Raw genomic sequence first — 13,718 nt, 5'->3', positions numbered from 1 at the left:
TCCACGATCATAATGTGACACATAACCCTCCCACCACCACAATAAGAAAAACAAAACACTGGAAAGGTCAAAATGTTAACAAGGAAAAGAGAAAACAATGTCTCAATTGACCTCATTGGTTGTTTGGAAGGATTTCTGAATCTCAGGAGCCCTGGGACCACATTTTGAAAATACTAGTGTGGATCAGGCTTGAAGGTTGACAATTTGTAGTGGGAGTTTGGACTGTGAGTGATGATAGACAAAAAAGAATATTGTTTCAAAGCCAGGTGTGGCAGTGCACACCTTTAATCCCAGTACTCAGGAGACAGAGGCAGATGGATCTCTGTGAGTTTGAGGTCAGTGGTCTACTGATTGAGTTCCTATACAGCCAGGGCTGTTACACAGAAAAAACACTGTCTTGAAAAACCAAAAAGAAAGGATAGTGCTTCTTTTTAAAAACTCCTTGTACTGGGCATTGAACCTAAGACCTTGAGCGTGCTAGGCAAGCACTCATTTGAACTCTTATCTTCAACCCTTCCTTCATTTTTCATTTTGAGATAAAGTTTCAATAAGTTGACCACGATGGCCTTGAACTTTACTCTAGTCCATAGCAGCCTTTAAACTTCTGATCTTGCCTGTGCCCAAGCCCAGCTGCGATGCTTGTGCTGACATAGATGTCTGAATGGATGATAGTGACAGGAAGTAAAACCAGAGGTGGCAGTAAGGAGCCAGGGCAGAGTGGAAATCACTTGAGTGGGAACTTACCGGGAGGCAACTAGGTATGTAGTTTTGGAGTTTAGAAGACCAATCTGATCTGCAGAAAACATTTTAGGATTATTGGTGATGTAGAATGGGTTAGATCTGGAGTGAGTGAGGGTGGGTAGATAGGCATGATTGAAGCTACAGTAGCAACTAGAACTTCTAGGGAGAGCACTCACATGTGAGAAGTAAGCCTACATTTGAAGAAGTTGACAATATCTGTGTTGGTTTCTTAACAGGCATGTTGAATAGGGCTGCGTAATACCTGTAATAGAAGCTGGCTATGTGAAACTGAGAACTAATGGAACCTGAATCTTTAAAATGGGCAATAAACATTGTCTACTCTTTGCTCTAAAGTAGTGGTTCTCAACCCTTTAATACATCATGTTCTGGTAACCCCAACCATAAAATTATTTTCATTACTTTTAATAACTAATTTTACTACTGTTATGAATCATAATGTAAGTATTTTTGGAGATAGAGGTTTGCCAAAGGGGTCTCAACCTACAGGTTGAAAACAAAGAAAGGGAATTTAGTGCCTTTTGGCACATCATTTGGAAGGCATGGAAAACTGTCTTTAAATGACATGCTGGGGAGAAAATTGCAGAGAGCTGTTGTGTGAGTCTATAGAAAAAGTTTGAAAGGAGAAATTGTTAACTTTATTAACTTGCTGAGAGGCTATTAGAATTCTTAACTAGGCATGGTGGGTGTGATGCCAGAGACAAAATGAGTATTAGGGAAGATATGGAAAATAGAAGCCTCATTCATTGCTGGTGGGAATATAAAAGGATACCACCACTTTGGAAGATAGTTGGGCTGTGGATGTAGCTCAGTGGGAGCATGTTTGCTTAGCATCTACAAGTCCCAGGTCTCAACCCTTCTTAATAGCACCAGTGAATGAATGAACTAGTGGATAAGCATAAACTTATCATATGACCTAGCTATTGTATGTACACAGTGTTCTTTTTTTAAAGATTTATGTGTATTTATGTTTTATTATTATTTTATATATATGGGTAGTTTGCCTGCATGTATGTCTGTGCTCCATGTGTGTGCCTGATGCTTGTGAAGGCCAGAGGACGGTGTTGGGTCTCCTGGAGTTAGAGTCACAGATGGTTGTGAGCCACCGTCTGTGGGTCCTAGGAATTGAACTCGGTTCCTGTAGAAGCCAGTATTCTTAACTGCCAAACCTCTGTACATAGTGTTCTTATGTATGTGCACAAGAAAAATAGGAACCCTTGTTCATATGAGCTAAAAATTGTACCACCCTAAATCCTACAGTTGGTAAACTGAAGCACAAGGGTGAGTAATGGAGTACCACTTAATAAAAGAAAATTAACTGTGGATACATAATGTAATAGGGATGAACTAAAAAAATATTAAATTGCTCATTTGGAAAGGGTAAAATATAAGATGCAAAATATGTCTCAATTTAATTGATTTTGTTTAAAAAAGCAGTTCTTGAATAAGGGAAGTAATACAGACTAACTGAAAATGCAGAAAAGCTAAGTATTATGTGGCTATTCTTGGGGAAAATTGAAAAAAAAAATGCTTCTTTTCTCCAGACAACAGACCAGAAAGATTACTTCAGTCATGTTTGGTGAACCAGGGGGTTATTTGAGTTACTTACAGGAATATGGGATATTCATAACAGCTGATAGAGTCTCTGCTCTCCCTGCGATTGTTTACTGCTAAGAGGAAAGGCCTTGTGACCCTTCCTGAGTCTTCTCAGCCCCCCTCCTCTTTACAGAAGAGAATGTCTCAATATGAAGAATGCAGCTACATAACACTCCCATCTCTTCCATTTCTTCTGTGCCTTCTGTAAAACTATTCCCTGAACCTTGACTAGAAATGGGAAATGTACATGTCTCGTTTTCTCCCATTTATAGCTTAGCACTGGGCCACTATGCTATAGGAATAGTCACTTACTCTCAGGAGTTTGACTGTAGAGTCTCTACAGTAACTACCACCCACTGCAAAACATAAAAGACTCCCTCTACAACAGACAGCAGTAGTAAGTGCAGGAGTAAATACAGATGTCTAGAAGGCATTTGACAGGCACATAACATCTGTTTAACAAAACAGTAGCAGCAGCCTCCCACCAGGGCATATGGCCTCCAGAGCTACAGGTCTTTGCCCTGGCTTACAAACCAAACACAGGCTGGATAAGTGGAGGGGATGGGAGGAGGGGAGGGAGTGGGAACTCGGATTGGTGTATATAATGAAAAAAGTAGAGATAAAATTTAAAAAAAAAAACACAGGCCCTCTCCTGGAGTGGCCTTTAAATCGGAAATCAGTGACAGCCAGTGCCACTGTTCACTAGTGACATGTTGGTTGTACAGGGCTCAGGGTTCATACTCAAGCAGGTACATCAGTGACAGTTGCCACAGGAGCCTGCATAATGTCAGAGACAGGGAAGGAACATTTGTTTCAGTTCCATCTTTATTTCTTCATCTTGTTCAGTTAAAGCAGCAACAAGAACTTACCATCTATTTATGGCATGTAACAAAAGCAGCAGTAATAGTTTTTATGACTTGGGCCTCTCTGACCAGCAACATATAGGAAGGTAACCTGCCTGTGGCTTATTTTTAAATAATTATGGCTTCTAGACATTCATTTTTCCACCCACATAGTTTCTTCAAACTTTGTCTCTGCTGATTTTACTGTCTTTCCTGATGCTTTTTCAAAACTGTAAGATACTTGGGGAATAGTATTGTGTAAAACTTCTTTATTTTTCTTTTTTTTTCAGAGACTGTAGACAGGGTCTCTAAAGCTCTACCAATATCTTAGATCTTTCCAAGAAATTGGCAATTTGCTTCTAGATTCAGCATCTAAAGAGACACTAACATAAGCAAATTCCAGGATCCTGTGTAATATTATCCATTATTTAAAGAAAGAAAGGAAGAATACCCATTATTTCTGTCCATTGTTTCCTCAAAAAAGCAATCTTGGGTTCAGCATGATGGATGAGAAGCACCTCCTTTATCTCTCTGTAATCCAGAGAACCATCCTAATTTCTCACCTTGGATGTTGTCATTGGGCGTCTGTATCTCCCCATGCCTCATGAACTGGATGGTGTTGGCTTTTCTGTTCATCCTGCCCAGGGAAAGGGAGAGCGGAACTTACTCTTGTCTGCTGCATTTTCTGCTATAGTTGGACTCTTGATCAGTCTCCACTCCTTAATATGCTGTACCACCAGCTTAAATAATTTAAGTATGCTCCTAAGATGAACTGAGTCTTTTCACACGTACCCTAACTCCTTGATAAATTGTTGCTCAGGTTTTAAAGTTGTCCAGAGGCTCACAAGTACTGTTTGACTTCTTGTCAGTTTTTCGCCTAGGAATACCAGCTTTTCTTATGCCACTTACTTGCCAGCTGTAAGAGGGCATGCCAACACTTCATCTTATCCTCCATTTTTTTTCACATTTTCCTGTCAAATCTTGCTAATGTGGAGAATAGTATCTATATGTCTTTTTTCTACTTAAAATTCTACAAGCATATCTTTCATAAGCTACTTAAGAAAGGAAGATACTTGGGAAATAAAATGGATTTATTCATTGTTCACCAGTTTATAAATTTGAGGAACAAAAATAATTCTGACTTGAAAATTTGAAGCATTACTACATAGTTTTCCAGTTTCTCCTGTGCCAGCTCAGAAGCCCCCGGCAGTCTAATTGCCAGTGTGTTTCGGGTGGTTGGTCTACTTAGCCCAAGACCAGATACACGTCATACTGTTCAAAATTATGTTGGTTCGGCTCCTTCTGTTGGCTCTTGTGAATTATAAACATTGCAATTCTTTTAAAATAATGTATTTATCCATGTATTATTTTGTGTGTGGTGCTGGTTTGAATGAGAAATGTCTCCCATAGATAGTTTCAGTTACTTGAACGCTTGGTTCCCAGTTTTATCACTGTTGAGGGAGGTGGCTCAGTCTCGCTGGAGTCATTGGAATATGTCACTGAAGTCAGACTTTGAGAGTATGTAGCCTCACCCTCCTTCCAGTTCACTCTGTCTGCTTGGTGCCTGCACTTGAAGATGTTCTAGGTATTCTAGTTTTATTCTATTGCTATAACAAATGCCATGCCTGAAAGTGACTTAAGGGAGGAAAGGATTTATTTCATCCTAGGCTTCCAGGTCACAGCCCATTTTTGAGGAAAGACAGGGTGGGAACCCAAGCAGGAGCTTGAAGCACAAACCATGGAGGGAAGCTGCTTTCTGGCTTGCACTCTGGCTTACTTCCTTCTCCAAACCAAGACCGCTTTGCCTGGACTTTGTACTGCCCACAGTGGTCTAGGCCCTCCGACATTAGTTGATAATCCAGACACAACCCCCAGGCTATTTTGATCTAGGGAGTTTCTCGATTGATTATTCCAGACCATATGTCAAGTTTACATTTAAGACTAATTGGGACAACAGGGGTGTCTTCATTCTTTAGTATGAAATACTCAAGTAATTAGTTGATACTCTATCTTTTTCTATATTTATACTGAAGATTTTGCTGTTGTAATTTCTGCAATGTGTAGATATGACTGTTCTCTTGGTTATAGTAGTATTTTTGTCTGTAATCAGATATTCTGCCTTATTCAATACGGGTCCTGTTGGAAGCTGCTGTACGAAATTGTGATGGCTTTTTAATGAAAAAGGAAGATGTTATGAACATTTTGGACTGGAAGACCAAACAAAGCAATGTTGAAGTGCCCTTTTTCCCTGCCCGTGTTGTTCTTCAAGATTTTACGTGAGTGACAGCCTCATTTTTATATTACTTTGTATTGTAAGTGCATTTGCCTCTAATTTGATGGCCTCATTTCCACATGTAGAATCCTCAGTATCGGCTGATTTGTTTAAAATTCTTAAGTTATATCATTCATTCCTTCATATATGCAGCCTTCCATCTCAGAATCAAGTACCGTTTCTTTACAGCACCCTGCAAGACTGGCCCTTCCTGTTCTGTTTATGGGATATTTATGGAAGTGTGAATCTTGAACTAAATGTTTGAGTGGTATCTTCAGTATGAAAAATATTGAAGTCATTTGGTACATTTTTGTTTTACATATATATGCAGATGGGCAAATATAAAATGGTAAAAAGGCTATTATGGATAGCTTTGAGATAATGCAAGGGCTGTGGGGGAAGGGCCTAGAGGAGAGAATTGCACAGCCAATTATGGTGTTCACTTAGACCTCCAAAAGTCATCTCTTCTGATGTTGGCAGTTCTGCTCCTAAAGTTCTCAGATACTATTGGTATTGATTCTCATTAAACTAGGGGGTGCATCTAACTTTAAATCAGAAGTACATTATCAAAAATAGACACACAGCTAAAAAGAGATGGTTTTAAAAATGGAAGCAAGTGAGTATTAAGCATTTAGACCTGTAATTTGATTGTTCTTTATTTTTCAGTGGAATACCAGCGATGGTGGATTTTGCTGCTATGAGGGAGGCAGTAAAAAGTCTTGGAGGTGATCCTAAGAAAGTCCACCCTGCCTGTCCAACAGATCTCACCGTTGACCATTCTTTACAGATTGACTTCAGTAAATGGTACTGCAATACATACATGTGTGGAAAGTCACCCTAGTTAACTGGGAGTGGGTAGTGTGGAGGTAGAGGAGTAATGGCTCTGGCACAGAGGAAAGCCTGTTGTGCTCAGAACTGACTTGTACATTAAAGAAAAAACAATGGGACTTGGATAAGTGTAATTTTCTGTACTTATTCTGAGTTTAAAGCTGTTTTCATATTTGTGTATTGCTGTTACCATCTTTGATGGAAATGTTTATGCTTATAACCCGCTTTTGGAATGGGTATCTGAATATCTGAATTAAGTTTTTTGTTTCTCTCTTCTTGTTTTTGTTTTTGAGTCAGGATCTTGCTATTTAGCTCTGATGGGCCTCGAACCCTATTTATAAACCAGGCATCCTCAAACTCCTGCCTCTTCCTCTCCCGGGCGGTAGAACACCAGGCATGCACCACCACAGCCAGCTTCAGTTCCTTTTTGGTTTTAGTTTACTTACCTTTTAGAGAAAATCTAAGGATTTTCCTTTAACTGGTGATTGAAAATGCTGTCTTCCTTCCACTGAAGTAAGTTTCGTGTATTTCTAACGTAGTTGGCCAAGGGAAGGCTAGAGAAGCTTTCTTGTCTCTGCCAGTAGTCTTTTATATTTCTTAGAGTAGTGGAATAATACTGAAATTTACTCTAACTCATGAAAGAAATCAATACCCTGTATTAAAACTGTATGTTCTTTAAGACCTTATGTCAAAAAAGTATATTGTATTTGCTCAGAGTTACTCATATTGGTATAGAACATTAAAAATGATTGTCGGGTGTGGCTTTAATCACAGCACTGGTGTGGCAGAGATAGGTGTGGATCTCTTGAGTTCAAGGTCAACCTGGTGTAGTGGGGAGTTCCAGGCCAGCTACAACTACATGGGGAGATTCTGTCTTAAAGAACTCTTTTCTCTAGCATGTCAAATTAGAAGAAATTTACATCCGCTCTTGGGGAGGTGTGTGATTGATTATATGAGGTGTTTGGGATTATGTTTTTACCTTCATGAACATAAACTACTTCGGTTTGGGGTTGTGGAGAGAGTTGAGACAGTATCTTACTGTGCAGCCACGGTGAGCCTTGAATTCCTGTCAGTCCCCTTGCTTCAGATGGCAAGTGTACCACTGTCCTACCTTATTTTTCCTCTTTTATAACCTGAAATACTTTTCTAACATTAAGCCTGTCTTAGGGTTTCTATTGCTGTGAAAAGATACCATGACCATGGCATGGAAACTTTTATAAGTAAAACATTTAATTGGGGTGGCTTGCTTACCACCAGAGGTTCAGTCCATCATCATCATGATGGGGAGCATTAGCGGCCTACAGACATGGTGCTGGATAGTAGCTGAGAGTCCTACATCTTGTAAGCACTGGGAAGTTGACTGAGACACTGGATGTTGTCTTGTGGAGGAAGCCTCAAAGCCCACCCCACAGTGACACACTTGCTTCAACAAGACCATACCCATTCAACAATGCTACATCTCCTAATAGTGTCACTCCCTATGAGATTATGGGGAACAGTTACATTCAAACTACTACTCAGCATTTGGACCTCATTTACTCGCTGATGTGAAATTTTTTTTTAAGCTCAAGTTTCTTTCACTTGTATGTATATTATTATTTTGTTTCCTTTTTGAAATAATAGTGCAATACAGAATGCACCAAATCCTGGAGGTGGTGACCTACAGAAAGCGGGAAAGCTCTCTCCACTTAAAGTGCAGCCTAAGAAGCTTCCGTGCCGAGGCCAGACTACCTGCCGAGGATCGTGTGATTCTGGAGAACTAAGCCGAAACTCAGGAACATTTTCTTCACAAATTGAGAATACGCCCATCCTGTGTCCTTTTCATTTGCAGCCAGTGCCTGAGTATGACGTTATTTCTGTTAATATTTTCGCTACCAGGTTATTTTTCAGTTAATACCATACTTCTCATGTCTGATTCCTATTGCTTTGCTTTCACAACTTACCTTCTCATTTGCTTTCTAGAGCCAGGCTGGCCCGGAGCTCTAGGCATTCTTTCTGCCCCAGCCTTCCAGGTGTTGTCATTAAAAATGTGTGCCACCATTTTTACCTGCTATAAAGTTGCAAATTTTTTTTTGTTGCTCTTTACTAGTCAGTTACTAGCTTTTTTAAAAAAAATTAGTAAACAGGGCTGGAGAGATAATGGTTTCATAGCTAAGAACACTTGTTGCTCTTGCAGAGTACTGGAATTTGATTCCCAGAAGCTACAGTGGTTAACATCCATTTGTAACGTCAATTCCAGGGCATCAGATACCTCTTCTGACCTCTGTGGTCACCTCATACATATCGTCCACAGATATATAGTCACCCACATACACATAAAAGTAAAATAAAAACAAATATAATAAAAATACTTTTGGCTTAAGAAGTATTAAAACATTTAAAGTTGTAAGTAGCTAGAAAAAGTATTCACACATATGCATGGTAAATGCCAAAGTGATGCAGTAATTTTGTCTGTGTTTGAACTGAATCTGATTTGAATCTTCAACTTCAGTCTAGTTCTAAAATCTTGGTTTAGGGGCTGGAGAGATGGCTCAGTGGTTAAGAGCATTGCCTGCTCTTCCAAAGGTCCTGAGTTCAATTCCCAGCAACCACATGGTGGCTCACAACCATCTGTAAAGAGGTCTGGCGCCCTCTTCTGGCCTTCAGGCATACACACAGAATATTGTATACATAATAAATAAATAAATATTTAAAAAAAATAAAATCTTGGTTTAGTATTATTTATAAAACTTTAGGTTATAGTGATATCCTACATCCTTTCTAGGGATTAGATGTATTCTAATTCCTTTGCTGTATGGTTTCAATAATTTTGTGTAATAACTCCTTAATACTCATTTCCCGCCATGGCTAGGTGTGTTGACTTTTATATACAAAGTAGCATTCTGACAATGCTTACTGATTCAAAATGACTGATACAACAAAATCTTTATTTTATTTTATTTTGTATGTAATGTTTATACCTGTGTAAGTTTAAATGCTCCACAAACATGCAGGAGCCCTCGGAAGCCAAAAGAGGGCATCCAAATTCCTAGAATTGTAGTTACAGGTGATTGTGAAATACAGTGTAGGTGCTGGGAACTGAACCTGGGTCCTCTGCAAGAGCAGTAAGCTGTCTTACTTACGGAGCCATCCATCCTCACAAATTCCTGTTATTTTTAAAAGTTGTTTCTATATAATTGCAGAATAAAGTGTTTAATGTGGTATTTTTATTTCTAAGGATGCACCTCGGTTCCCATCTATCTGTTTTAACTGGCACAGAAGCCAAGGGGGTAAGAATGTGCACACTTTTCTCTGACCACGCTCACAGCCCTGTTCCTTCTAGCACAGCTTAGTTTCCTTTATCGTGGTCTGACTGGCTTCCCACAGCAGTCTGAGCGCTGATGTGGAAGCTGCCTGTTGTACTCAGTAAGATAATAATTCCATAGCTGTCCTGGGTCAGGCAGAAAGGACTTTCTTGTTGAGAGAGAAAATAATTCTGGAAAAAAGGAACTGAAAATACTTATGGGCATTTTTTAAATGTGTGAGAATGAAGACTTAGACATAAGGCAAATGAGTTTTTACTAGTACATGTATTTAATACCAGCTTTTCATCCTTTTAGACCTGAGACAGTGTTAAAAAATCAAGAAATAGAATTCGGCAGAAATCGAGAGAGGCTTCAGTTTTTTAAGGTATAAATGATTTGAAGAATTTTTGATTAACATTTATAAAATACTAAACCTGTACAGTTTTTAATATTTAAACTTGTATTTAATAAAAGCTTTATAATCATGAAACTTTCTTTTACCATATTATTTTGGAAACCCTTATATTTGGCATAAAAAATAATGAAAATAATGGCCATATTTAAGTGAGCCATCCACAGTCTTGTTCTTTGGCTTTCCTTGAGTCTTAGAGCACAGTACCTGGCCTAGAATTTGATACATAGTTGAGAATGGCCTTGAACTGATTTCTCCTGCCTCCATCTTCCAAGTGCTGGGATTATAGGTAAACACCACCGTGCCCAGCTTAATTTGGTTTTAATGATCTTCAAAATGCATAGGCTCGATATTTGTGTATTTTTAGTATTATAAATTTGGAGCAGACCATATTGAACATTATAGTGTCAGTATTTGTTTGTATCTTGATTGTGAATACAAAGTTACACAATGTACTAACACTTGTGTCTCTTAAATCCAAACAAATTGTAGTGGAGCTCAGGAGCTTTTAAGAATGTCGCTGTCATCCCTCCTGGAACTGGAATGGCTCATCAAGTGAACTTAGAATATTTATCAAGAGTAGTTTTTGAAGAAAAGGACCTACTCTTCCCAGACAGTGTAGTTGGCACAGACTCTCATATAACCATGGTGAATGGATTGGGAATTCTTGGGTGGGGTAAGTAAATACCTCAGTATAATTTGGTTTATTTTTAAGAAGGAATACCAAGAATATTATCAGAGGGCAGAGAGCCTCTTTGAGACAGTTTCTCATAATAGCAACAAAGGAACAGACTTAAGATTTTTTGAATTATAGTAAAGATGATTTTTGAAAAAGAAAGATTGTATACTGCCAGCCCAGCACCCCTGTCAGGCATTCCCGCACTGGGTAATGGTGAGGTCTAGCAGTGCTGATGGTGGCTGTGGTGTCACATCCCCTGCCGCCTTTATAAACCCCAAATCCATCAAGTCGCTTTGTTCAGTCTTTCATGACCTCTCATGTCTCACAGCCTTGCCCACCATCCCTATTTACAACTGTTTCAAGATTAAGCACAGTTGCTTCTTGAAATCCCTAATCCTTGTAGAATCTCATCAATCTAAAAGTACCCCAGACTGTACTTTTTTTTTTAATGGAGTATTAGAGTATTATAACTTGGGTTTTTTCTTAGTTTCAGTTCATGATACTAAGGCACAAGCTGGGTTGTATTCTTATCCAGGTGTTTTGTTGGTCATTGAACAGTTCATAACATTCTCAGAAAATGCTTTTTAAATTTAATATTAGGATAAAAATACCTGTTTTTTCAATTAAGTAAGTGGAGTCATCCTTTATAAAGGGTTCAGGTCCAAAGTCCACAGTGATAGTAATGTGGCAGCTCCTTGTAAGATGCCGTGTGAGTCACACTCGTGAGATGTGGGAGATTTGAAAACGGAAGATGGCTAATCTGAATTGTCGTTAAATGTCCTTTGCTGATGTACTTGTCCTTCTTAACAGGAGTTGGAGGCATTGAAACAGAAGCAGTTATGCTTGGCCTGCCAGTCACTCTTACTTTACCAGAGGTGGTTGGATGTGAGCTAACTGGCTCGTCCAACACGTTTGTTACATCCATAGATATTGTCCTTGGCATTACAAAGGTAAGCTGTATTAGTTGTTATGTAAGTGGAGCAGCCCCACGAGAGCCCGGATTTGAATTTATGCTTCCATCCTTAGTTCTCACATCACTAGCTATATCATAAAGTTACCATAGTAATTACATTAAATGTAACATAATATATACTTGGAAGTACATAAAAGGTCATTATGTACTTGCTACCTGTCAACACATTTATTAAATAACTGTATTATAAGCTTATGGGTGAGTTACTGTTGTAATTATTTTAATTGAGCAGAAAATACATACAGCCTCATCATTTATCAAAGGAGCACAGGGCTCAATACTAAGTAGTAGACCAAGGCTTCAGACCCAGGAGTCCTTGCCCTTGACAGTTATGCATTATTGCCTCAATAAATAACTTGTTGACCACTTGGGTTTTTAAAATGTTATGTTAAGCCAGGTGGTGGTGGCACAGGCATTTAATCCCAGCACATGGGAGGTAGCTCTTTGTGAATTGGAGGCTAACCCGTTCAATATATCAAGTTCCAGGACATACCAAACAACAACAAAATGTAATACTTGGCATTTTAATTAAGAAGTCAGGTGTGGCCAGGCGGTGGTGGCGCACGCCTTTAATCCCAGCACTCGGGAGGCAGAGGCAGGCCGATCTCTGTGAGTTCGAGGCCAGCCTGGTCTACAAGAGCTAGTTCCAGGACAGGAACCAAAAAGCTACAGAGAAACCCTGTCTCGAAAAATCAAAAAAAAAAAAAAAAAAAAAAGTCAGGTGTGGTGCACATGCCTATAATCCCAGCATTCAAGAGGCTAAGACAAGAGGATCATAAAATAAGAGGCCAGACTCCAAAAAGTAATTTTTGTGTGTGCATGTGTATGTATATATCCATGTTCATGCTTTTGCAAGTGCAAGAGGCATCACCCATAGTTGTTCTTTTGGTGCCTTTGTTTTGAGACATAATCCCTCATTGGCCTGGGCTGGGATCTCTCTAAGTAGGCTGTGCTGGCTAGGGATCCACCTGTCTGCCTTTCCAGCACTGGGGTCACAGCACATGCTGCCATGCTTGACTTGTTGAAGTCGGGTTCTGGGTATCAAGTTTTGGCCAACAGTTTTACCACTTTATCAACTGTGCCATTTCTCCAGTGTCTATCCCCAGTTTTAAAAAGTATTTTTATTGTATTACATATTTGTGTATGAGTGTGGGTACATATGGGTGCCGTGACTTACATGTGGAAGTCAGAAGACAACTTTCAGAAGTTGGCTTTCTTCTATGTGGGTCTGAGGAACCAGACTCAGCTCATCAGCCTTGGTGGGAAGTACCTTAACACCCTGAGCTGTCTGACCCTCCTCCCCATCTTTTACCCTCCTCCCCCCCAAAAAAAGCTCAAGACAAAAATTATTAAGCAATGCTTTGGAACAGTCTGTGATAGAAATGTGATAGCGTCAGACTTCTCCATTGTCTGTTTTCACATACTTTGAAGTAGTATTGGCTGTATATGTTTAGTATGCTGAATATTAAGTTGTGATATTGCAGTCTAGTTTTTCTACTTTTCACTAAGTTTCATTTGAAAAATAGTTGCACTTGAGACATGTGTCTCTCATCATTGCAGTGTGGGCTGCTCTCCTCAGCAGTGTTGTCTAAGTTATTGATGAGACAGCTTTGGAGCTGCTCCTCAAGGTGAAAGAGCAGTGCCACCTTCTCAGTAGTGATAGTGATTCTTTTTCTCTAAAGGAGCAGTGCACAGTTTATTCCTAACTTCGATTTTAAAGGAACTAGTTCTTCAGAGGTCCTATAAGCACACTACTTTCAATCCCTTTGTCTGTTCTTGCTTGACAGTATTACTGTTTGTGTGATTTGACAGCTTATTGTGAGAGAATTCTTATCTATTTGTATTTATTGGATATATTATTTCTCTGTTGAGGTTCTTCTCTTTTTATGGTCTTTATAGAATTAACCATCTCATTTCCCAAGTACATATTTAAAGATGATAACATTTAGCTAATTTATTTTTCTTTTCTTTTTCAAAGATTTTATTTTTTATATTAATTTTGCATATCTGAGTCCATGTATGCATTTGTGTACATGAATGCTGTGTCCACACTGGCTAGGAAAGGGTGTCAGG

At 39.1% G+C, this 13,718-nt stretch overlaps 1 protein-coding gene across 1 annotated transcript in view; it reads left to right on the top strand.

The window, feature by feature from the left end:
• The window catches only part of Ireb2 (iron responsive element binding protein 2), a 45,137-nt gene that overhangs the window by 8,841 nt on the left and 22,578 nt on the right, over positions 1–13,718 (top strand). Inside the window, exons 3-8 of the mRNA XM_075965867.1 lie at positions 5,308–5,473; positions 6,136–6,273; positions 7,921–8,139; positions 9,897–9,966; positions 10,486–10,669; positions 11,483–11,622. Of these exons, the coding sequence (XP_075821982.1) occupies positions 5,308–5,473; positions 6,136–6,273; positions 7,921–8,139; positions 9,897–9,966; positions 10,486–10,669; positions 11,483–11,622 (917 nt within the window). The remainder of the gene's footprint in view (positions 1–5,307; positions 5,474–6,135; positions 6,274–7,920; positions 8,140–9,896; positions 9,967–10,485; positions 10,670–11,482; positions 11,623–13,718) is intronic.

The sequence above is a fragment of the Microtus pennsylvanicus genome, chromosome 3 (genome assembly GCF_037038515.1).
Source record: "Microtus pennsylvanicus isolate mMicPen1 chromosome 3, mMicPen1.hap1, whole genome shotgun sequence".
In the NCBI taxonomy this organism is placed as follows: domain Eukaryota; kingdom Metazoa; phylum Chordata; class Mammalia; order Rodentia; family Cricetidae; genus Microtus; species Microtus pennsylvanicus.
The sequence above is the reverse complement of the archived record's forward strand: the minus strand, read 5'-3'. Positions and strand labels throughout refer to the sequence as shown.